The 27,454-nt window shown below is 37.7% G+C and overlaps 1 protein-coding gene across 2 annotated transcripts in view; it reads right to left on the bottom strand.

Moving 5' to 3' along the window:
* The window catches only part of zgc:171422 (uncharacterized protein LOC100001353 homolog), a 50,360-nt gene extending 39,984 nt beyond the window's left edge, over positions 1-10,376 (bottom strand). Inside the window, exons 1-3 of one of the 2 annotated variants that reach the window (XM_052119054.1) lie at positions 10,286-10,376; positions 8,832-9,034; positions 2,039-2,131 (exon numbers count right to left, since the gene is read on the bottom strand). In XM_052119054.1, the coding sequence (XP_051975014.1) occupies positions 2,039-2,131; positions 8,832-9,034; positions 10,286-10,289 (300 nt within the window). In that variant the 5' untranslated portion in view covers positions 10,290-10,376. The remainder of the gene's footprint in view (positions 1-2,038; positions 2,132-8,831; positions 9,035-10,285) is intronic. The other variant, XM_052119055.1, reaches the window with a different exon arrangement.
* Positions 10,377-27,454: the final 17,078 nt, after the last annotated feature.

Below are 27,454 nucleotides of genomic sequence, written 5' to 3'. Positions count from 1 at the left end.
TTTTTTTCACCAGAGCTATGAACGGAGAACAGAGGCTTACTCCCTCATTACTGGGAGTATTCCAGAGTTAGTGAGCAATTAAGCTGTGGACTACCGATAGAGGCCATAACATTACAGCTTATAATTATATAAGACTCTTGAGATTTACCAATTTGTTACACAGTTTTAGGTAAAAGCTGGCCCACAGCTGAATAGTAAACCTTTACCAAAACAATAACGTTACATAGCAAGTTAGCCAGGCACTTCCGTGGATTGCAGATGTAAAATGACCATTTGTAAAAAATGTATCCATCTCCAGACTTGAACACTATTCATGAGAGTAAGAACAAAAAACAATCTGCATAATTCTACACAATTGTAGGTAAAAGTGGGCCCGCAGCTGATTAGCAAAACTATTTCAACACAATAACATTAGCTATCAGGTTAGCAGAGGCCTACAGCTGTGCACTAGGTATACACTTGTGGTGTAACGGTTCTCTATTAAAAAAAACAAAAAACGTATGGGTCGCCAGTCACAGTTCGGGAAGCACTGGCACCGCGGTGGGTTCACATCACATATAATGATGCATCTGGAGCACGATTTGGTCAAGAAAACATTTCATCCCAGGGCGTGCTGAGTGACTCCAGGTCTCCTAAGCAACCAAATTGGCCTGGTTGCTAGGGAGGGTAGAGTCACATTGGGTAACCTCCTTGTGATCACTATAATGTGGTTCGCTCTTGGTGGGCCGTGGTGGATTTCGTAAAGCCTCCACACGTGCTATATCTCCACGGCAACGTGCTCAACAAGCCACGTGATAAGATGCGTGGGTTGATGGTCTCAGACCCGGATTGAGGCGAGTCACTACACCACCATATGTACTGACAGTTTATTGTGAATTGGGCATTCCAAATTGGAAGAAAAAGGGAAGGGTGATGGTCAAAAAACTTTTACAAAACAGGCACTGTTTGCAGACATCACTCGACACAAGTACCTTATACTAGTAATATATGCCAATAACGTGTGAGGGTTCATTTAAAACGCGCATGCAAGTTTGTCCTGTTTCCTTGCGTGGCTGTAATCCATCACAAGCGTCAATAATGGGCTTTGATTAATGCCATTAAGATGCCATTATAGTAATACAATGATACATGATTATCATTTACGACAACATCACCCAGGGAAAGAGCCGCAGGTGAGCCGAGACTGCACACACTCCTTTACATTTTTAAGCAATTCGGACAGACGTGAAACAGCAACTAAAGCACTTGCAGTGTTCAAGTGGGATTTCCATGTATGATTAAAATACTCAAGCAGCATTATCACAACATCTCTTCTCGTATGCATACTAATAGCAAGGTTATTACTTTTATAGTGATGTACAGCTTCTCAATGTTGAGAGGCGTTTGAAGTGCAATTTAAATTGATGCATGTAGAGTATTAGTGCAGGTATTAAGTTCAAATGTTTTAATAATTAGAGAAAATGTTAAGGACCCTGGCAAAAATTAACCATGGTTTTCCTATAGTAATATTGTAGTAACCATGACTGCTGTCACCATGGTTTTATAACAGTAATACTGTAGTTTCTATATAGTAACCATGACAGTAATCATGTTTATATTGTGCTAACTATGATTTTACTACAAATACAATGTTTAAACTATAGTTACTGTAGTAAAATCATGGTGATTTGTAGTGAGGGCAAATCTCTTGAAGTGTCAGTTGCCAAACTGTGATCCTGTGTCTCATGACCCTATCCATTTTCTAAATACATTTTATTGATCTTATTGTGAACGATTCATCCATGCATTGGTTTTATTTTTTTTTAACCTTGACACGGTTTATGAGACACAACACAACTGACTCAACCAATGGCATGAGTTGTGGGTGGGTCTATCGGTTTGTTTGATCAATGGAAGATTGGCAACAGCAGCGTATTCTGAAAGCTGTTTTGAAAAGGTTTCTTTTTGCAATTTTGTCTGGTGGCACCGAAATGACAAACTTCATCTTTAAAAAAAAAATTTGCCTATATAGAAAACAGATCATCCAAGATTGGCATACCTTTAATAAATCAGTGGTCTGAATGCGGTGAATGTGTGATTTGACAGTCTGAAGGTCTGCTGGAAGTTCACCTCGACACATCTCAAGAATCATCTAGAAAAAGATTTATTAGAGTCAGTACAGTCTCAAGATGTTTGTTTAATTAAATGTTTTCATGTGGTGCGCCCGACGCAAAATGACCAGATGTCCAGAATTCAAAAGACCTCTGGGTACATGTTGAAGGTCATTTCCACTCTTAATTTTTTGGAAAATAATCACCTTTCAAACTGCTTGTGTGTTTTTGCCAAAATTGAACATCATGTGGTATGACCTCAAAAAGATACTGAAATTGTTATTTTCTCTATAATTTGATTAATTTCATAATGTCCTTGTGTGGGAATAATGTCTGTTTTGCTGAGGTGACCAACTCTTTTGACATTAAATTTGACTGAACTGGAAAAGCAATGTGGTGCAACCATTGCTGAACATTGTCTATTATGGAAATATATACTTGTTTTCAACTCATATATTTTTTTTTTTTATTATTTTATATTAGACAGACACACACACACACACACACACAGTACTGTGGAACTGTTTTAGGCACTTAAGATATTTCACAAAAGGATTTGTCTTAAGATAGTATTTATATGTTCAGCTTTAGTGTGTCAATAGGGAAAATACATTTTAGCCTCCCAAACATTACTTTTGCAAATAGAAAAGATTAGAATAGAAGAACAGGGAGCCCTGCAACAGATGTCATGGCCCCCACAAAGCCCCCCACTGAACATTGTGTCAGTCTGAGATTACATGAAGAGACAGAAGCAATTGAGACTAAATAGATAGAAGAACTGCAGTTAATTCTCCAAGAAGTTTGGAACATCCTATCTGCCAACAACCAAGACAAACTGTGTCCAGCTGTACCTAGGAGAATTGGGGCTGTTTTAAAGGCAAAAGTGGCCACACCAAATATTGATTCAACTTTATGTTTACTGGACTTTGTATGATGTTAACTGATCAATGAAAACGATTTATAGCATAAGACATCCTCACTATGCAACATTTTTCACAAGTACTATATATATATATATATATATATATATATATATATATATATATATACATACATACACACACACTCACTCACCTAAAGGATTATTAGGAACACCATACTAATACTGTGTTTGACCCCCTTTCGCCTTCAGAACTGCCTTAATTCTACGTGGCATTGATTCAACAAGGTGCTGAAAGCATTCTTTAGAAATGTTGGCCCATATTGATAGGATAGCATCTTGCAGTTGATGGAGATTTGTGGGATGCACATCCAGGGGCACAAAGCTCGGGTTCCACCACATCCCAAAGATACTCTATTGGGTTGAGATCTGGTGACTGTGGGGGCCATTTTAGCACAGTGAACTCATTGTCATGTTCAAGAAACCAATTTGAAATGATTCGAGCTTTGTGACATGGTGCATTATCCTGCTGGAAGTAGCCATCAGAGGATGGGTACATGGTGGCCATAAAGGGATGGACATGGTCAGAAACAATGCTCGAGTACGCCGTGGCATTTAAACGATGCCCAATTGGCACTAAGGGGCCTAAAGTGTGCCAAGAAAACATCCCCCACACCATTACACCACCACCACCAGCCTGCACAGTGGTAACAAGGCATGATGGATCCATGTTCTCATTCTGTTTACGCCAAATTCTGACTCTACCATCTGAATGTCTCAACAGAAATCGAGACTCATCAGACCAGGCAACATTTTTCCAGTCTTCAACTGTCCAATTTTGGTGAGCTCTTGGAAATTCTAGCCTCTTTTTCCTATTTGTAGTGGAGATGAGTGGTACCCGGTGGGGTCTTCTGCTGTTGTAGCCCATCCGCCTCAAGGTTGTGCGTGTTGTGGCTTCACAAATGCTTTGCTGCATACCTCAGTTGTAACGAGTGGTTATTTCAGGCAAAGTTGCTCTTCTATCAGCTTGAATCAGTCGGCCCATTCTCCTCTGACCTCTAGCATCAACAAGGCATTTTCGCCCACAGGACTGCCGCATACTGGATGTTTTTCCTTTTCACACCATTCTTTGTAAACCCTAGAAATGGTTGTGCGTGAAAATCCCAGTAACTGAGCAGATTGTGAAATACTCAGACCGGCCCGTCTGGCACCAACAACCATGCCACGCTCAACATTGCTTAAATCACCTTTCTTTCCCATTCTGACATTCAGTTTGGAGTTCAGCAGATTGTCTTGACCAGGACCACACCCCTAAATGCATTGAAGCAACTGCCATGTGATTGGTTGATTAGATAATTGCATTAATGAGAAATTGAACAGGTGTTCCTTATAATCCTTTAGGTGAGTGTATATACACACACACATATATATATATATATATATATATATACACACATATATATATATATATATATATATATATATATATATATATACACACACACAGTGGATATAAAAAGTCTACACTCCCATTTTAAATGCCATGTCATAGGCTACAGCTATGACATGACAGCTATAACATGTTCTTTTCTGGTAAAGGTGTCACAAATATAACCTTAAGACAAATAAGGTGATCTGTAACCACATTGGGCATTACTTATGGAATGTATAGATTCTAGTATCCAGACCAGACGATCATTGACCATGCTCTCCATTGTTTTGCATAAACAACTGATTAAAGCTACAGAGCAGTAGTTTATAGGGTCGTTATGGTCTTATCCTGGCTTTGGAATGGGTATTATTTCTGCTTCATGCCAAGCGGATGGGATTTTTCCTGATAGAGTTAATTCTAAAGGAGCATTTTCAGGGAAAGGTGGGGTAGATTCTTTAAAAATTGATAGTGGATTTTATCTGGTCTAACAACTGGGTTTTTGTATTTTATTATTAGCTCTCTGTAGTTCTTCCGCAGAAAAAGTTGGTTGTATGGCTCTGCGTCACTGGAGCCGAAGTTAATCGAAGTTAATATGCAAGCCTGGTTCTGCGTTAGGACACCCTCAATTAAATACATGTATGTACAATTAATAATACCATCAAATCATATTTCCTTGAATAACGGCGAACACACAAAAAATCTCAGCATCAAAACTAATAAACATGTATGATCTTGCGGATCAGTGTGTCCTAACTTGTATGCGGAGCATTCTGCTTTCATGCCTCCATTGTACAACTGAGCATTTGATTGGTAAAAATTTCTGCTCTCGCATAGTAGAATTCCATCAATTCAATTTTCTCACTTAATTGTCCGCCTGTTGCTTTCGATTTCTACTTCGGGATAAAGTAGCACATAACCGCTGGTCAGTTTCCCGAGACTTTCACCCACCCTTGTGTATATGGTCGAGTGACAATAAAGGGATTTGATTGATATTTAGTGAGAGCCGGCATGGGCAACTGACAGATGACAGACTGCTTGCCCCACTCTCTCACACCAGCCCTGTCCCATCCACTAAGGGCCATGTTCTCACAGCTGTCCACGGCCAGTTGATTTGCATTTTTCAAAACTGTTGTGAGGCCGACTTGTGCTGAAAGAGGAATGTTTCAGAACCCTCTGTGATATTTTGTGAGTTAGCACCTTCTTAAGAAGATATATTGTTACTTTTGTAGGATAACATTTAAATTTCTCATAATTTTATTTGTTAACTGTCTGTGTACTTCAAAGTCATATTTAACCTTATCCATAACAATTGCACCCCTATGTCTGCTGCTTTAATCACAATTTCACTATTAAAGTTCAAAATACATTTTCTGTTGTTCTACCAGTGTTTCCACTATATGCATTATGATCGCCACAGTTGAGATTTCACTGGGTCGATTTAATATTCTTGATGTAACATAACGCTTGCCAGCTCCAGTAATCTGTGTGCCTTCTACACCGTGAAAGAGACAACACCACATACATACACAAATACACCCACATACTCACAGTGACATCACCGCATAACTCACGTGTCAGACTCACTTCATTTCATGTGGCCCGTGAGCTCATTTCTAAAACGTAGGATGGCATGGGATTGGATCATCTCACTGACCAATCAGTTAATGCTTTCCTCGTGAAGATTAATGAGCCTTCCCCTGTCATCTTTACTGTATGTTTGGAGTGCATTTTGCTCACTCCAAAAGTGGAATATAACAGCGCTACCAAGACCATTAATCAACACAGCTACACAGAACAGGTCGTGGTCATTCGTGGGTCGGTCTCAATCATACAGACTGATACAAGTACATACAGATGTACTTGTAAACCAGTGAGATGCATGGTGGGGATTGTGAAATGCAATACAGAATTATTGGTTACAAAACTCCAAATGTCTCTCAGTGATGAAACTAGTTTAAAACAAACAGCCACCACATTCTAAATGGCACTGACAAAGAAAAGAGAAAAATTTTCAATTCTCAGATCACAAAGCTTACAAACATTGACCATTTACTGTAATAGCACAAACTGTATTAACTATGGCATTGTGTCAAAATACTTTTTTCAATTTAGACAGCTGTTAATTACAAAAGTGCCAAAGTTCTTTAAACCATAGTTACTAACCATGGTAGTGAGGAGCCATGCATGGATTTACCTATGGTTACCATGGTCTTATTACAAATATTATTGTTAAAACTATGGATATTATGGAAGAACTATGGCACATTGTTATATAGATAATCTATACTATAATAGAGATAATAATATAATAGAGATAATAATAGCAGCATTTCCACTATTGGGTGAAATGAGGGTGTGCTAATGTGTGCCAGGGCCAGTTGCATTCCCACTGACACATTCGGGGCTTGTGCCACAAGCGCACAACGGTACAGGTTCAGGAAAAATAAAACAAATTGCGGGCACAGTACAAATCCTTTTAGACTGACAATGGACAAAGCGCTGCCCAAAGGAAGAACTTGTATTTGGAATTGCATAACTCCTGTCACAAATTAAGACAAATACTGAAACTTTGAATTCTGGCATTAAACTGAAACGTTCCCACTTCAGATGACAAACTACGCTTGGCTACTATCTTGTTCTGCAATTCACTTGCCTAGTAACCATAGTAACGGTGCGCACGCTTTTGCGATTTCTGCACTCAACGTTGCATGAATTTTTAATTAGCCTGCATTAGTAACAGTTAATTTTGTTATGGTATGAACTTAATCCTAGTAAAGGCAAAAAATATATAATACCTTTGTAACGAAATCCAAGACTTTGTATACAAAATCCAAGGCTTTTAAGGCCTTAATTTGAGATTATTTTTCAATGCTTTTAAGATCCTGCGGGTACCCTGGTTAATGTGTCTTGTCCCCTCACACATAAAGCATAAACAAAACATAAAGCCCGCCTACTTTGATTTTATTGGTCATCTCAAATATTCTGACATTGACGAGCAGTGACAGACCAATGAGGCTCAGATGAACACACACACACACACACACACACACACACACACACGCGCGCTACTTGGAAGAACGCTGATAACAAGACTGAAGCGAACACGAAGGCTTATCACATATTTAAAGATGGAAAGGGAGAAAACAGGACAGAGTAACACGGCGAATATCGCTCATATATATTTTTTTGACGACGTAGTTAAGGCGGCAGGCGTGTGTTGCTTAGGCGACCGCCTTAGTTTCAAAGTGCTGCGGGAAACCCTGTTAATTATATTGCTAGCTAATGTTAACGCACAATATAAACTATATATTCTTGATTACTAGATAACACGATAGCTCATCTCGAGTCGCCTCTTGCTTGTGAAATGGGCGGGGTGTGTGACGTGGGCTAATGACCCGATGGTGGGAAAGCGGCTATTATAAAATGAGACTAGCGCTTCTGGATAGAATTTTTCCACAAGAAGTCCCACAATGAATGAACCAAGTTTGAAATTAACACAAACATGAATTACCGCCAAATATATATATATATATATATATATATTCAACAACACAGATTATTTTAGGATATACCACAATGGTGCAAAAAACTTCATATTCATATGCTTTTTACCAAAATATTACAAATAATTATAGATGAATTTTAATATCTGCTGCAAAGCTAATGGTAACACTTCACATTATATGCTTTATGTAATTTGGAATAAAAGACAAATAAGTTTGTGACATCTGGGAAAGATCGTCCTTTTTCATTCCAATAAACCTTTTTTTAACAGTTTATTTGGGCGTTGCGTAAAGGCGTGAATCTTATGACGTCATCGTTGTGTCGCGTTAAGAGTGACACAAAAGACCATTTGAAATTCGAATTGAGCAGCCAGAGCGTCCGGACTGAGACATCTGAAAAAAAATAACATTTCAATTGCATTTGAAACCACCTCCCGATGTAGTTAGATTCGAAAAAATCTGATTTTATGCGTTTTTTTCGCTGTCCAGACTATCAAAAACTCAGATACAATATAATACGGATACAATCTGGATATGAAAAAAATCAGATTTTTAGTGGCAGTTTCTAGCATCTCACTACGTCTCTGGCACGTGCCACTGTGCTACCGTGGTTTAACCTGAAATCTGAATCGACTCCAAATGTTTTAAGAATTGATTCACATTCGTTGAAGAACCACGATGCACCACTGAAGCTATTTTTTCTCCCACTCCTAGCGTTGGGGGCTCCGATGACGTCATCGTAGGATTATTGCATCGCACATCACATTTTACCTCCATATCGTGCAGCCCTAATGGGGGCAAATACTTTTCACAGCACTGCAGGTATCAGCCATAACAGCAAATGATTATCAGTTCACTGTATCTGCCAAGAAATTCCATATTGTCAGGACTGTAAACCACATTGAAAGCTCATGAATGAATGTTACCTTCGCTCGCAGCCCTACTATAAGAGTTGCCCTCTGCCGTTTACTCAACAGTTCTGGCACCAGGTTTGTCATCACAGAAACAAATTCCTCCAGTTTTCCATACTGCTCCACATTCTGATCCTGAACAATTTGCCACATGAGTGCGGATGTGAGACGCAGAGGAGGAACCAGAAGACGTAGAGAAGAGAGTGGCGGGACAGACTCTATAAAAACATGAGCAAGAACACACACACACACACACTTTAATTTATGGACGCCTTTGACCACAAGAAATCTTGGAAAAAATTAAACTGCTTTAAACTGTTTCATAGTTAAAAACCTTATCACATGTGGTATAATAAAGTTCTGATCATATGCGTACAGTCAAACACGTTCAAAGTATACTCCATTTGATTGTGCGTGCATAAACAGGTGGTTGGTGCATGTGCGCTACGACTGATACGAGATACTGGACTATTTCTCTTCAGGAGTTCAGACCCTGAATAATAATTAAAATACTGAATAATACTTATACAGTTTAAAAAACAAAAAAGTCTAATTTAGGGATTTAGATTGTGCTGCGAGGATCAATATAGATGTTTTTCATTTAATAAAAAATAATGCAAAGTATGTTGAAAAGTAATCGTTCTGTTTTCATTTAATTAATATTCTATTAATTAACTTGATAGGACAGTTTTGTTAAATGATAAAATGTAATAAAACTTGAAATCCCAGAATTGAGAAAAATACAACGGAAACATGGAATTTTTCATCTTCTTTGTTTACATATTCTTGTAACAGCTCAATTGTGAGTGTTAGAATAATCGGGCTGCACGTGTACAGTGCTCCAGCATTTTATTATGTCTAAATTTACATACACATACATTAAGCATTTGCACAAACACAAAGTATACTTCGGCCATAATGCGTGACGGTGTGGATTGTTGATATTGTGTGTGATGACGTGTTAAAAAACATTATAATTCGCATTTTTTATAAAAAGTTAAGAATAAGAATTCTTAAAACATAAGAATCTAGCAGTCAAATTAACTTTAATGACACACGATAACCCAATCCTATAAAAAATACCTAAATAATTTTTTTAAGTAGAATTTGGGAAGTAAAATGTCAACCAAATTTTCGAAATTGTAAAAAAATGCTATTAGTGCATATAATTTGAAACTATTATGATTGTTTATGGTATGGACTTTCTGTTCAAACCCTGAAGAAAAAAAAATCGTGTGTGTTATTATTATGTTATAAATATCAGCTGCGACTAATTGCAACTAAAACACAGCTAAAAGCACAACTAATAACATTACATGCTAATATATAATCTAGACGTTGCATCCTGCATGATGTATTTGTACGTATAAATCACACATACTGCACATTAACAGCCTATCTGAGCGACAAACATGACCATCATCAAACATCAAATGACTAATATGATTATAAGGTATACGTGTACATACCCATTTCTTTCCTTTAAAATAGTAGCTTAACAAACAGTCTTGACTCCAACTTCGACCGTTGACTCGCCGAGTTCTTCTTCTTCTTCTTCTTGTTCTTCTTGTTCTTCTTCTTCTTCTTTAATGCCATTCACTCTTTAGGAGAATTACCGCCACCTATTGTCCAGATGAGATACCCCGCCCTGCCCCCGGAAAAACAGAGCCAGACTTCAACAGTCGCTTTCACACTGCGCTCCTAAAACTCCAGAGCTGGTCAAAACACTGCCATCCACACACATTATATTCCACACCCTAATCCTGTGTTGTGTAAAAATGAAAAAAGGGCCTTATATAACCGTGTATCCCTCAAAGCCTTTACTGGTCTGCTCTTTATACTATACTTCGATATACCTCATATTTATTGCATACAAAAATACAAGTTCCACAGTTTCCGGAACACCATATTTTCCACACAAACCATTCTCATGCTTACCCTTTATTGCCAGAGTAGAATTCAAACCTACACACCCCAATCTTAATCTAGACAATATTACCTGTTCCCGCCAATATATCTTCACCACTGACTGTAAAATACTATAAAGACACGTACCTGTATTCCTGCTTTCCCACATTCCTTGCCATAGATTTATTATTTTCCTTTTAATACAGATTTTGCCTCACTCCTCCCCATGAGTACTTTAACATCCACCAGATTTCTATCTAATGCTTTTTTAGCTAGCTTATAAATCACTTCATTCCCCATTACCCCACCGTGTGCTGGCACCCAACAGAAATACACCATTACACCAACAATCCTGCATAACTATATGAGTACGGTGACTGTTCAATGCTCCTTGAAGATTTCTCAAGTCTAGCGGCATCTCTCCCATTTCTACCCTGACTGCGTCTACAGGGCATGATCTTTTTACTCTACAGCATATTCTTAATGCTATACTGAGATCCAGTTTCTTCCATACTGACTGCTGATAGCTGCTGCCCCAATACAATGCATCCCATAGACCAGGGGTTCTCAACCTTTTGCAAGCTGGGCCCCCCCAGAGCTGGTTCATTGCAGTTGGGGCCCCAGTGCCCCCCGCCCGCCCCATGCTTTATTGTTGTTATTATTATTATTATTATTATAATAATAATAATTGGCAGTAGCACCAGACTTCTAATGTGAGCTTGCAGGCATTATTATTATGAGTAGTAGTAGGCCTATCATCATTACTAGTGTAACGCTTGAGCAGAGAGGCAGACGAGGAGATGCGGATCCAAATGCAGTTAAGAATTTATTAAATAAACAAACAAGTAAACACAAAGGAACAACCCTCAATGGGGAAATAAAACATAAAACTGAAAACTAAACACGATGAACACAAACAGAGAACTCAGGCAGGGAACACATACCAGGCTAACAACATACCTCCATTAACAAACAACGACTGACAGAGACTGAACAAACAGACAGGGTTTAAATACAAGAATGTGAGACAAAGGGGCCAATGAACAACCAGAACAAAACTAGATGACAAGGTGATTAACAGAAGCAAATGACAAATTAACAAGGGCAGGTGAAAACAATGAACACGAGGGAAAACAAGACTATGGAGTTACAAGGGTGCCAAAAGTGAAAACTAAGGAGCTACAAAAGTGACAAAAATGACAAACAAAGGGCAACGAAAAAACAAGACAGGGTATACATAACAACTAGGCTATTGCTATATAATTATATGAGGTTACATGCTTTATTGTTGTTATTATTATTATTATTATTATTATTATTATTATCATCATCATCAGTAGGCCTATTATCATTACTAGGCTATTGCTATAATTGGGAATTGGCACCAGACCTCTGATATTAATTTATGCTTTATTATTTTTATTATTACTGGGCATCATCTGCATTTTTTACAGAAGCTTGCTGGTAGGTGATGTTAATGTGAGACCTGAGCCTGCTTTGCCTTGCAAAGATCCTCAATTCTTGGCTCAATGTTTGATAAACATAGCCTCAAATCATCCTCGATTTGTGCACGATTGCGGTATTTCGTTTTGAGTGCAGTCATTTTTGAGAATCCTGCCTCACACAAGTATGTCGACGCGAAAGGAAGGAGAATCTTCAAGGCGACATCACAGAGTTCAGGGTATTCCTGCATCAATGCTGCCCAGAATGACGAAAGAGGTCAGGAGCTAAAGAGTTCCTTCAGTCTACTGTCACTCTTCAGCTCAATAAGCTGTTCCTGCATATCAATTGATAGCTCGTTTGCTGTGCACAGAAACGGATATCGAACCCACGCAAAAGAGCGATAATCCTCTTTAAAGTACGTCGCAAATTGTTTTCTCATTGCTGACAGGTGTTCAGACGCTGATTGAAATAGGGAGGAGAAATCGTGTGACGTGCCTGCATCAGTGATAAAGTCTGCAAGGCTGGGGAATATGTCGCAGTTCCCTCAACTGATGCGGCCATGCCAGAGGTCTAGTTTTTGTGTGAAGGCGTGCACTTTGTCTGCAAGGAGCAAAATATGAGTTTCGCGGCCTTGCAAAGACAGGTTGAGGCCATTCAAGCGGTCAAATATATCGACCAAATAGGACAGAGACGCAAGCCACATAGTGTCATCCAGATGCTTTTGGCCACTACATACGATGCCTCCAAACACTGTTTAGACACAGTGCTGTGCACTCAAATGGTTGCCTGTTGCTGATGGAGGCCATCAAGCTTTCTTTTAAAATATTCAGCTGGTTTATTTTTAATGCCAGCATGCTTTGTTTCGAGGTGCCTTTTTAATTTGCAGGGCTTCATACTGTCGTTTGCCAGCACCTCGGCACACACGACACACTGAGGTCTCAGATCAGCCGTGACTGTAAACCCAAATTGCAGGTATGCTTCATCGTACCTTCGAAGCTTTTTTGCAGCTGGTGGTGCGTCGGTTGGCTTGTTGGTCCTCACAAGAAATTTCTCAATTTTTATGTGTTTTCAATAAAGTTTAGGCAATATGTAACTGTGTGTGTGGTGTATGTTGAGAGACGTATCAGGGGCTAATCAGTCGGGACTTAGGCACAATCTTTAATTAAACGAACAAAATAATTATTTTGCAGACAATTCAGATTTTATTTTAATACTTAACGATTGTAGTCCTCGTCAGTGTGTGTGTGTGTGTGTGTGTGTGTGTGTGTGTGTGTGTGTGTGTGTGTGTGTGTGTGTGTGTGTGTGTGTGTGTGTGTGTGTGTGTGTGTGTGTCTTAGTCGTGTGGGTAGTTTTAGCTAAGTGTAGCTACTGCCTAGCAGTTAAAAAAAAAATACTGGCTAGGGCTGAGATTTGATCTAATCTTAAAAAAGAATGTTTGTGGGTTTAGTCTTTAAAAAGAATGTTGGGGTTTTGTAGTAAAGGCCTATGTAAATCGAGATTGATAAGACTAGCGAGAGCTGGTACAAGTGAACTTGGCAAGAGACTAGACTAGAGTGAATGGAAAGCTATGTCGTGAGTCAATTTAAATGCAGTGATTTATTTTTGTGTGAGAGTGAGTGAACATTTACATTTATACCCCGCTCTGTAAGCCAGGGCGGGAACGGCGGCGGCCATGTGCATGTGCGATTCATTTGCAGCCTGGACGCGGAGGGGTGTGTGTCTCCTCTCTGCTCTGACTGCTGCGCGAGGCTACTGAGAGACTGACCGCCTGTGAGTGCTTTTGGACGGGAGAGGGGCTCACGGCAGCACCCGCTGTTCGTTGAGCACAGTAGGCCTAACTGCAGATTGATTCGAGCTTTCGAGTCTCCAAACACCACAAAAGTCTCCAAAAACACCAGTAAAAGTCGCTGGATTTGTCGCTTTTGACAAAAAAAAAAGCCGCCAGGAGGATGATTTGTTTGTGTTATAATCAGTGCTTGAAGTGGGGGGAAAAAGTGGCGGCACTCTCTTTGCATTGGCAAATCATGACATTTTTACAGTGAAAAACAAAACTTGGAGATATTACTGTTACAACAATGTATTGTTATTTATTTAGCATAGCGCATCTCACATACAATACTGTTTTGAATGATTCAGTGTTGTGAACGAATCGGTTGAGTCAAAGATTCAATGACCCATTCACAAACATCTGTTTCATTCTTGATGAATCGGCCATTTGAACAAATCGTTTGAATGAACGACTCAATGACTCGCTTAATGAAACCGCTTATGCTTATCACCTGCATTTGCGCTCACTATCGACAAACCAATAAAATGTGTTCAAAACTTTTTTTTTAAATCAGTCCAAACACATTTTAATTTTTATTCAGGAGTTATGTACATACAAAACTATATTTTTTTTATGACAGTAGTTTAGTGATAAAAAAAATGTGGCCAAAAAAAAAAAAATTCCAGTTATTTTCCCCTTCCATCGTAGCCTACTCGGACCCCCCCCCGGGAGAGTGTCCGGGGGGGCGCGCCCCACCGGTTGAGAACCACTGCTACTACAACGTATTAGAGCTTGATATACATGTAGCAATGAACTATTACTATATATACCTATATTATATATAGCTAACCATGTCTTTCCCTGGAGTTGTATTTCTTGAATTATTGATAACAATCATTAATTCAAAAGAATTAAACTCAACATCCATTATGCTATCAGATTCCTGTTTTTTCCCTGCGTATTAATTACTTCTTGTCTTATTTTTTATAATTTATCATCTACATTTTCTATGCTGTGGATTTTAGTAAATGTTTGAGCCAGAATTTCTGCCTTCTCCTGACCATGCGCCAGACCACATCCGTTCCAGTCTCCCTCCAATCATATGACTTGCTGAGTTCAATCGTGTGCATGCGTCTGGCAAGTGTAGATCGAATGACTCTGAACAGTAGTTAGACATAATTCAATTGGTTGTATCTGACTCCGCCCAAAAGGAAGTCAGCCATGTTGGATGGAATGTTTTGCGGGGCTTACGATGGATGAAAACGTATGAAATTTGACACACATTTTTCTTCTGACATCTTTTGATTTGATATTGCAATTCAGCAAAGACGTGCATTCAAACATTTAAACTTGTGTTTTTTAGTTTACTGAGCTTGTTTTTTCAACAAAAACATGAGATACAATATAAATATGAAAACTATTATATGCCGAGTGTTTAAACTCGTCCTGTATGTTAACTGTGTCAGTCTATTTCATTAGCCGTTTCCTTTTCTTAGCTAAAATGCTTTCGTTCTATTCTTTTTTGTTTTCACGCATTGCTTGTTTAAATATTTTTGTTAAAAACACAGGACATGAAATAAGCTTGTTTTGAATATAATTTGAAGCTTGTTTCTTTTTAATGGTGATGCATTTATGACTAAAAAAAATAATTTGACAATGTCTCTTTCTCATTAATTACCTTCATTTAAATAATAGAATATTCGTTTTTTACTATTAAAGAATGCCATCCCTAATAAACACTACTTATATCTGATTCCAAAAAAAATTAATGGAGACATGAACTTCAACAGAAATGAAGATTAAAAAGTTATTTTCAATACACTAATCACCATTTTTAATCATAATGTATGAAACAATTACATTAAAATCAGTTTATGTGTAGGGTCTAAATTTACCTATATGCAGACAAAGCGTTATTGTTATGCATAAAACATGTTCAAACAATGAATGCAAAGAAATGCTAAATAAGCAGGATCACTTGGCACGTCACGTCCTGCACAATAGAGGAGATAGTGTAGGCATGGGAAACGTTGTTTGGTACAGGGGCCACATCACGCTTAAATAGTTCACCCAAAAATTTAAATTCTCTCATTATTTACCCATCTCGATGTGTATGACTTTTCTTCTGCAGAACACAAATTAAGATTTTTAGAAGAATATCTCAGCTCTTTTGGTTCATACAATGAAAGTGAATGGGTGCTAAGATATTGAAGCTCATAAAATCACATAAATCTGCATAAAATTAGCCTAATCCATGTGACTCCTGTGGTTTAATCCATGTCTTCAGAAGCGATATGATAGATGTGGTGAGAAACAGATCAATATTTAAGTCCATTTTTATTATAAATTCTCCTCCATGCTCAGTCAATCTCCACTTTAACTTTCACTATCTTCTTGTGTTTTTGGTGATTCATATTCTTCATGCATATCGCCACCTACTGGGCAGAGAGAAGAATTTATAGCAAAAAATTACTTAAATATAGATTTATTTCTCACCCACACTTATCATATCAATTCTGAAGTCATGGATTAATCCACTGGAGTTGTGTGTGTGTGATATATGTATATATGTGTATATATATATATATATATATATATATATATATACACTTTTATGCTGCTTTTATGTGCTTTTTGGAGCTTCAAAGTTCTGGTAACCATTTAGTTGCATTGTATGGACCTTCAGAGCTGAAATATTCTTCTAAAAATCTTTATTTGTGTTCTGAAGAAAGATATACATACAAATCAGGGATGGCATAAGGGTGAGTAAATGATGTTGTTTGATTAATAACGTTTATATGATATATTGCCTACTAGAAACTGCTAAATTCACGTAGCCTACATGTTCACTTCAAGTCTGACATTTTGTTACAAATACTCTTTTTGTCCCACTATTTCAATTCACTTTAGACATAAACGACTGCGTTTACATTAAATCCTCAACAAGACGGGCATTGGCAGAATTATTGTGTATTTGATCATTTAGGCGCGAAACCACATTCGCGCTCTTGGAGGACACACGCCTGTCAATCAAACAGTGCGCAGTTACAGACGTCAGGAAATAAAAAGTCAATCTTTTATATTTCATCTACAGCTGTGGCCTAAAGTATTGGCAGTGACGTACATTTTGTGTTTCGCAAATTTTTCTGCTTCAGTTGTTGTGGCGTTGATTCACATTGTTTCTAATCAGATGTATTTTAAATAATTGCAAAAAGATTCATTGGCCAAAAAAATTTACTTCATCATAAAAAACTAAATGTCCTTGTTTTTTTGGCCCTGGCACAAAATGACCTGCAAACATCATTTCACTAATCATAATTCACTAATGAGATCATTACATTGAAATTTTGGATCCTTGGCCAGGCAACTCCCCAGATCTTAGAGAGAACCTGTGGTCAATCCAAGCAGAAGCCCACAAATTGTGATCAACTCTGAGCACTAATAAGGCAAGAATGGATCGCCATCAGTCAGGATTTGGCCCAGAAGCTGATATTCAGCATGCCAGCTTGCCAGGACAGTTACAGCACTTAAATGTACACAAGTAAAAGTATAACTTTTTAAACTACTTAAAAAAGTAAATTTCTTGAGGAAAAAGTAGTTAATTACATTAATGTGAGTATTTGTAATTTGTTACTTTACACCCCTGCTCGTTAGGGCCCAAGCACCAGAGGTGCTTAAGCCCTGTTGTTTATGGAATGTTTTTTCACATTTACATTTACATTTATGCATTTGGCAGACGCTTTTATCCAAAGCGACTTACAATTATTACAGGGACAATCCCCCCGGAACAACCTGGAGTTAAGTGCCTTGCTCAAGGACACAATGGTGGTGGCTGTGGGGTTAGAACCTGTGACCTTCTGATTAACAGCCCTGTGCTTTAGCCACTACACCACCACCACTCTATAATTTTCACAATTATTATTATTATTTTATTTTTACCGCATTCAACCATTCATCATACTTGAAGTCAAGAAACTTGGCACACACATCAGACCTGCGTAAAATCCAAATGTTATGTAGTGTTTAGGCTTGGGTGTGGTCGAGGAGCTCTACAGCGCCTCCAAATGCAAGCAATGGTTGGGATGAAGTTGCTCAGATGTGCCTCAGCTCTCATCATGTTAGACAAAGTTCACTTGTTTGTATTTGTATTAGCCTTTGGATGGAATGTGGGATTTTCACATTTTCCCGCTGTGTTTTGAGGGGCTTACTATGGCTGAAAATGTATGAAAGTGTACACATACATTTGTCTTAGGACGTCTTTTGATTTGATACTGCAATTCAGTAAACGTGCCTCATTGGGTCCACAGCGTCCCCTAGTTTGTAAATTCTTATTATATTTTTCAAAACTATTGAAACTTAGAATACCCATCAAAGTTTGGCAAGATTTTATCATTCTTTTGTCATTTGTCTTGGGTGTGGCCAGTGGACTCCATAGCACCCCCTAACACTTTGAATGAGTTTATCGCTGTGGTTGCCACAGAGTTTGTCTGATATTCACAAGTTTTCGTGAGGAAATGTTTCTCACCATGTGTTATGATTGTGGGAAGGCAGGAGATGGCAGACGGGAGGTTCGGATCTAACAAACAACAAAATAAACAAACACAGGAACAAAGGAAAAGTCCACGATGGGAAAATGAAATTAACACACGAAATAACTTCCAGGAGTACACGGGTAGGGAACATCCACGAAGGGTAGGGTTACCTCGAACGAACACGAAACATCCATGAAGGGCAAGGTTATCCTCAAACGAACATACATGGGAACAAGAGCAAGCATGAAAACATTAGAAAACATAAAACGACAACGATCGACAAACGAGAGGAGGAACAACAGGGTTTAAATAGACAGACACGATGATGACAAAATAACAAACAGGTGTGGACAATACACAGTGCAGGCAGAGATGAGGGCCGGGAAACATGGGAAGTGTAGTTTCTTTGACAAGGACTAGTGAAAACCACGGGCCGGACAACAAGGAAAACGTGACATGGAATGTGATAAGTGAAGCAGAAAACACGGGGCAGACAACAAGGGATCGTGACACCATGACAGACATATTAGGGTTTTTTTGAGGCACTTGGAATGCTTAAATTTACATGACATTTGGCACACACTTTGATAGTTTTTAACCATTAGGCCTGGGCAACAGTTCACATGGGGGAGTTGTGGGGGGGCTCTGTTTTGCCCCCTTTAAAATATAATTTATTTTCATCTACAGTCTCTAAACTCGGTACATATATAGATCTCATTAAGCTGGACAATTTTGCACTGACAGTCTTAAGCTCCAGCCAACAGGAAGTCGAACAGGAAGTGGGTATAACTTGGTCATGCTTGGTCTGATCAGCTTCAAATTGTGAATGGTTACCAATGGGCCAATAACACCAACATGGCAATTACGAGGCTGACGCTGTATTCGGTTACAAAATTCTATATATTATAGAAACATGGTTTGAGCCATTGGCTCCTAAACTGAAACATATTTGTGTAGAGTCTCAACAAACTGAACAGTGCAGTGTGTATGCTTAATACTGCCTCACATGGAGATGTTTTGGAAATAATATGTAGTATACCTTATTTTTGAACATATCTGGTGTGCGATGCTGAAACAACAGTGTTTATTTCTTGTGCCACTGTATCACAATGATTTTTGAGAGTGACAACTGATCTGTTCATATCACTTATCTCTATACTTTATTATAGATGGGGGGTTCATTTCAATTCTCTCTCTCTCTTTCCATCTCTCGCCCAGCTATATCATTTCTCAATGCTCTTCTATCGCTGTAGACTGACTTTTCTTCTCTAAACAGGGAGCACGAACGTGAATAGAGTTCGAGACTGTCGCAACAAATACCAACAACTCAAAACATCTTTTCCACTATTGAAGTCGAGCGGCACTTTCTCAACGAGGATTTTGGGATTTATAGCGGTGCGGAGAAAGTGTTAAGCATCATCGAGTGTCAAAAAGTTTACATTCCTCAGCTTTATGCAAATGAGGAACAAAAAACATTGGACAGTAACAATCACTTTGCACTGAAAGCAGTGATGTCTCTCATAAGCACTTTATATATGAAGATAATGCTGCAGTTTCTGTTCGTAGTAGTATGAAAATAAAAAGAGGAAAATCCACACACTGTGTTACACTTCCCTTTTATTTAGTAAAAAAAAAAACCCCCCACAAAAACACCAGCAACATTTCAAACAGAGAGACATCCGTCAGACACACCTCAATAGGCAACACTTCATTAAATATCCTTGTTTCAAACACACATCTCATTGAGAACACCTGTTAACAATCAGAAATTATCTCATAAACATTCAATCACACTCAATGTGAACATTTAATAACAGACAAATTCTAAAAACACTACATACGTGATTATCTCAGAGATTCAAACAATGTAGACAAAAATAGTCAGTGAATCACATTTGAAAGATAATGCAGTAATTTGATTTAAAACATTTAGAGTAACAGAAAAATTGGGACATAGGTCAGCATTAAAATCATACAGGTACAAGAAACATCTCCTCCAAAAGTGTCAGTAAATCAAAGAAATGGGTAGATCCCAAAATCCATGGGTGCCATGCGAGGGTCGAACGTGTGAATGGCGAACGTGTTTCATGTGTCTGAATCAATAAAAGTGTTAATCAGAAAGAAAAAACCAAATACGAATAGTCAGTGACTGACTGAATTTATTAATAAGTTATTTATCATGTTTATGTGAACAAGAATATTTCAAAACAAGTCAGAATGTGGTATTATTTACATTATGTATGCTAAATGTATAAGCTTTATTTTAAATATCCATTGTAACAGAATGCCCATTTCCATACATTTTAAGACCTACGAGATAACAGGCATGTGTAATACACGGTATGTAATGGGCTATATCAAGCACATTTTGGGAGCGAGGAGGAGGAGATAAATAGTTTACAGTCCTTAAAACATAGCTAAATCAATATACAGATGGTTGAAAGCACTGCAACAGTCTCATATTTTAACTTGCCTTAATTTTTTTATCAATTCACCCTTCAGCCTCATGTCATCTGTTGTTGAGGACAAATAAAACGAGTGATTTGACTACAATGCAGTTTGATTAAAGGCAAAAGCAAGCAGAAGAGAACAGCAGAAACAAATATGCATGATTTTAAGATAAACCGCGATTTATAAAGTAGGATGCATTTAGGAAATGGTTGTAATGTCATATTTAAGATCATTTTACGAAAGTCTTTATAAATGAGGCCCCATATGTGCAAAGTTAATAGAGACTTATTCACAAAGACTTGCTGCTGTAATCAATGCAAAAGGTGCATCCACAAATTATTAGTTAGGTTAGGTCTACAGACTTATGCCATCAGGTTTTTTATTTACATTTATATTTACATTTATTCATTTGGCAGATGCATTTATCCAAATATAAAGTTGCACTATAGCATCAGAATAGTACCATCCAAAACAGATTACAGTGCAACAAGATTATACAGTATATCATTCTTATTCATATATTTTTATGAGTGCATAGTTAAGTGCTCAATAAAAAGGTGTGTCTTTAGCCAATGTTTGAAGACAGAGAGTAAGCCTGCTTCATGGATGGAGTTGGCCAGGTCATTCCACCAACGAGGTACAGTGAAACCAAAAGTCCGGGAAAGTGATTTGGTGCCTCTTTGTGTTCACACTGCTTATTAGTCGACCGCAGGCTTCTTGTGGGAACATAACACTGCAGGAATGATTTTATGTATGCTGGAGCAGACCAAGTGACTGCCCTGTATCCCAGCATCAGAGCCTTGGATTTGATACGTGCATCAACCGTTATGACAAGTGACTGAACAAGCAGGTGTGAGACATGTTCAGAGAGGAAGTGTCTTACCTTCCGGATATTGTCGAGTGTAATCTACGTGATCGTGCTGGCTTTAAGTTGTGGTCTGTGAAATTGAGTTGGTTATTGATGTTACCCCTAGATTTCTGACTATTTTGGAAGGCATTATTGTAGTTAAGCCCAGCTGAACGGTGATGTTGTGTTCAACAGCAGGGTTGGCTGGAAAGACAATGAGCCCAGTCTTCGCTGGGGTAAGTTGCAGGTGGTGTTCCTTCATCCAGGCCGAGATGTCTGCCAAACAGGCCAAGATTCGAGCAGTCACCGTGGTGTCATTGGGCTGGCAAGACAAGCAGAGCTGTGTGTCATCAGCATATCAATGGCAAGAGAAAACATCTACTGTCAGTGAGGTGTCAGGCAGTGTAGGGGGTGGATAGAGGGGTGTGTTAAATGCCCTAAATAGGCTGCGAGTGTCTGTAGATCTTGTCCTAATATTAGGAAGTTTTTGCAGATTCAACATTATACGGGCTGGCCTAGAGGAGAGAGGACAAATGCTATGTAGACAGGCTGTTAAAGTGTTTTTTGTTTGTTGGAAGATCACATTACAGATGGAAAAAGTCGCAATTCACATATCACTATATCACAATTACAGTGGGTCAGAAGTTTACATACACAAAGTTTGTGCCTTTAAGCAGTTTGGAAAATTCCAGAAAATGATGTCAAGCCTCTAGGCAATTAGCTTCTGATAGGAAGATAGAGTAAATTGGAGGTTCACCTGTGGATGTATTTTAACGCCTACCTTCAAACTCTGCGCCTGTTTACTTAACATAATGGGAAAATCTAAAGAAATCAGCCAAGACCTCAGAATCAATTTCCAGCCATCATACTTCTCAGGAAGGAGATGCATTCGGTCTCCTAGAGATGAACGTAGTTAGGTGTGAAAAGTGCAAATCAATCCCAGAACAACAGTGAAGGACCATGTGAAGATGCTGGAGGAAACAGGTAGACAAGTATCTATATCCACAGTAAAACAAGTCCTATATCAACATGACCTGAGAGGCTGCACAGCTAGGAAAAAGTCACTGCTCCAAAACCACCATAACAAAGCCAGACTACAGTTTTCAAGTGCACATGGGGACAAAGATCTTACTTTTTGTAATGCCCTCTGGCCTGATGAAACAAATACTGGACTGTTTGGCAATAATGACCATCATTGTCTTTGGAGGAAAAAGGTTGAGGCTTGCAAGTCGAAGAGCACCATCCCAACCGTGAAGCATGGGGGTGACAGCATCATGTTGTGGGGGTGCTTTGCTTCAGGAGGGACTGGTGCACTTCACAAAATAGATGTCATCATGAGGAAAGAAAATTATGTGGATATGTTGAAGCAACATCTCAAGACATCAGCCAGGAAGTTAAAGCTCGGTCGCAAATGGGACTTCCAAATGGACAATGACCGCAAGCATACCTCCAAAGTTGTGGCAACATGGCTTAAGGACAACAAAGTCAAGGTATTGGAGTGGCCATCAGAAAGCCCTGACCTCAATCCAATAGAAGATTTGTTGGCAGAACTGAAAAAGCGTGTGCGAGCAAGGAGGAATAAAAACCTGACTCAGTTACATCAGTTCTGTCTGGAGGAATGGGCCAAAATTCCAGCAACTGATTGTGAGAAGCTTGTGGAAGACTACCCAAAATGTTTGACCCAAGTTAAACAATTTAAAGGCAATGCTACCAATTACTAACAAACTGTATGTAAACTTCTGACCCACTGGGAATGTGATGAAATAAATAAAAACTGAAATAAATCCTTCTCTCTACTATTATTCTGATATTTCACATTCTTAAAGTAGTGATCCTAACTGACCTAAGACAGGGAATGTTTTTTACAATTAAATGTCAGGAACTTTGAAAAACTGAGTTTAAATGTATTTGGCTAAAGTGTATGTAAACTTCAGATTTCAACTCATATATATATATATATTCTTTTTTTATGACACTAGATTAAAATCCTCATTGGTAAGTTGCTTTCGATAAAAGCATCTGCCAAATTAATATATATATATATATATATATATATATATATATATATATATATATATATATATATATATGTGTGTGTGTGTGTGTGTGTGTGTGTGTGTGTGTGTTTGTAACATACCTTTGCGGTGTTGTGTTTTACATTAAATGTTTAATGTCCATTAGAAAAGATGTTTTAGAAAACGTTTAGTTTATCAGACACGTGTATGAAAGAAAGGCTATTTGAAGAATATTTGTCTGTCTTTGCAGGGCTTGAAGAGTTTCCTGGTGTTTATCACATGTATGATGACTCAAGTATAAATCTAGTAGTGCATGATTGCAGGAAAGTCCCTCTGGCCATCATAGACAGACTAAAAACTACTCTGCAAGAATTGGTGAGAACGTAAGTCATAGTTCCAGTGCAGGACCCGACAGATTGCGTGAATAACTTAGTGGTCATAAAAAAGAAAGAAAAAACGTATACCAGAGCAGCTTCCAAGATTGTCAAAAGCACGGTGACTGACCAGTTATTTATCAACATACACAGTTAGAATATTGACGTAATCTAAATAAAGAGATTCAAATCTGCATTATATTCTCAGTTCACACATACCTTTGATGAGGCAGCTGTCTTCGGTTTTGGATACTTCTGGAACACTATATAGGTTCAACTGCATGTTCTTGTGTATGGGTCCCTTTTTTATGTGTCTTAAACCGTTTGACAGTCTTTTATTGATTGTGTCTTCATTCAACAATGTTACACAAGCACAATATGCCTTATGATTTATACCGTTTTTAAAGCAGCATAGGCTACTGCATTTGACATTGAGTGACTTGAAGGGTTAAAGTTATTTCCTCATCCCCAATAATAGTATACAAAGCAATATTTGAACATTATCCTACTTTGTCTAATGCTGCTGACTTTATGACTGATCTTCGATATCAATCTTGTCTTACTGTATATTAAGACGAATTTCCCTCTTGAAAGAAGAATAACACGAAACCCACGTAGGTTTTAAAACACGTTATTTTACACGATAAGCTTGATAACGTTGTCTAAACAGTCTATGGTCATTCTACCACTATCATATAAGTCATATAATGCAAGTTATAACAACTTACACAAACATTTGGACTTGTGTATAATGGAACATCTCCTTACGCTTCAACACGCGTCTACAAAACAACACAGAACGGCAGTGACAGCTAGCCAGAGTGCCCTCATCCACTTTCATTATTTCCAGGGGTTATGGACCATATTTTCACGTTTACCTATTTAAATGAATATCAGATGCTAAAACTGCATAGAATTATAGTCCTTACCAGGAATATACTTTAATGTCTGTTGTTGTTTATGCTTGAGGACTTGCTATTGGCTATAGTCACTGCATAATTAATGAGGTACATCTGTGCAGGTTTTGGGGAGTCTTTAACATTTAAAAGTTATTGGGGGTTCTAATTATGTTTTAAGTTCCGTTTAATGTTAATTATGTAGTTTTATGTTATAACATGGGTTTCTTTTTTAGTTACCCTGGATGAGATTCTTCTTCTGAGTTAGGAGAGATACTGTTTGCAGAAATATTTATCGTAAAGGAGTTTCTTGAAGCTCTGAATCAATTCAATCAATTGATTTAATGACTTTTTCAAATGGCTCATAATGGCACACATTGGCAACACCTGCCTGTGAAATGGCACGACTTGACAAATTATATATTGCGAGCTTAGATACGTTGATTTGAAACAAATGATTAGTCAAATTTCAAAGCTTTATGAAACATGCATTTTAAGCACCTGTCATTTGTGTAAGAGTGTTGTAACATAACCTATTGATTATTTGAGTAAGACATCAGTTTGATCATTATTATCCATCAAGAAGAGGATGTCACTAACCTTCAGTCAATTCCCATGCTATACTACTATTAACGAATTGCCCCAAAAGTGTGCATGACCTGATAGTGAATGCCTTCTTTGGGAAGCTAACAGCAAGGACAGAACTGTGTGGAAAAAGGTTTACATATACATACATTTTCTTATGTATTTCCAGTTTTTAAGCATATTGAGTGAAGTAACTGCAGGGTAAGGCACTGTATTCCCCTCCTCCCATCTGATCTTATTAATAATAATATTAAAAAACATTTCCTATAGCCTCCATACGATCCACACAAATGTACAGTACAACATTCACTCATACAAACACTCCAGTTGAATTACTTGTTTATTATATACAGATGTCAGTACATATTGCTAATTATTTTTAGTCATTTGTTTTCAGATGAAACATGAATACTAAGGATAAATGCTGTTTTCGAAGCATTCAGACATGACTTAAAACATTTTAAAAGTTGTGATAAAATCTTCTTCACAAGTTTAACGCCCGTTTCACACATAGGCCTACTCCTTTTGCGGTGCGTATGCGGTGCGTATACGGTACAGGAGCAGCACGCGCTATAGTGCTTTCACATATGCTGCGTTTGCAGTGCGCTACTGATCCGCAGTTTCTGTGTGCCACAAAATCAAAAATGTGTAAGGAATTTTGATTTTAAACCCAAACGATTGTTTAAGACATTGAAACAGTATGAAAATTCATTTTAATCATTGTGATTTTGTTTTACATGTAGTTAGATAAGAGATTATCTTTAATCAATCAATCACAAAACATGCAATAACTTTAAAACATTTAACAAAATATGTGAACTCAAGCACTTAATGATCATGTGTCTTGGTTTCGACTATTTCTGAGTGATTTTAGGCACTGAAATACCAAAACAAATTCTTGTTTTTGATATTTCAGCACTAAATCAGTTATTGATTGATTGATTGAAGTTTATTTCGAGCAAAATAAAATAATATATACATATATACACACACACACACACACACACACACAAATAAAAAAAATAAAAATAAAAATAACATAGCACAGCTTATCTCCCATATACATAGATATAAATATATACACATATACACACATATTATTTACACTTATAATAATAGTTGGTCGAAAGGGAGTGGAAAGAAGTATAACTTATTTACTCCCACCCCCAATTCCTTCCCATATATTACCCCATATATCCGCTGCCATTAACAGTTAAATAAATAATAATTTATTTATTTATTTTCTTTTTTTCTTTTCCTTTCCCCTTCCTCTTCAGAACATAATCATTAGTAACAAAACATATTTTAACCAAAAAAAAAGAAAAGAAAAAAAAAAAGAAAAAGAAAACCCCAAAATGTAATACAAACAATAATATAAATATTAATAAAATGGCAAGAAACAGACTGTATGGTAATTCAAATCAACCTCTTGAAGAGGAAATGAGACATTTGTCCCAAGTCCACCTTAATTCATATACTTTTCTAATATAGACATTTTAAACCTTCTTTTAAATTGCACAATATGATTGCTTTCCTTAATTATTACAAGTAAATTATTCCACAACCTCACCCCATTGACGGATATGCACAGGCTTTTAAGTGTGGTGCGTGCCATTGCTTGAGAGATTTCCTCTCCTTCTTAAATTGTGTCTGCTATCTCTTTCCTTAAACCATCTTTGAATATTACTAGGAAGTACTTTGTTTTTAGCTTTGTACATAATTTGTGTGGTCTTTAAATCCACTATGTCTTTAAATTTTAATGTTTGCAATGTTAAAAATAAATAATTTGTATGTACATAATAACCAACATTGCAGACTA

The sequence above is a fragment of the Xyrauchen texanus genome, chromosome 45 (genome assembly GCF_025860055.1).
Source record: "Xyrauchen texanus isolate HMW12.3.18 chromosome 45, RBS_HiC_50CHRs, whole genome shotgun sequence".
NCBI classification, from domain to species: Eukaryota; Metazoa; Chordata; class Actinopteri; order Cypriniformes; family Catostomidae; genus Xyrauchen; species Xyrauchen texanus.
Note: the sequence above shows the minus strand (reverse complement) of the source record. Positions and strands in the feature narration are given on the sequence as shown.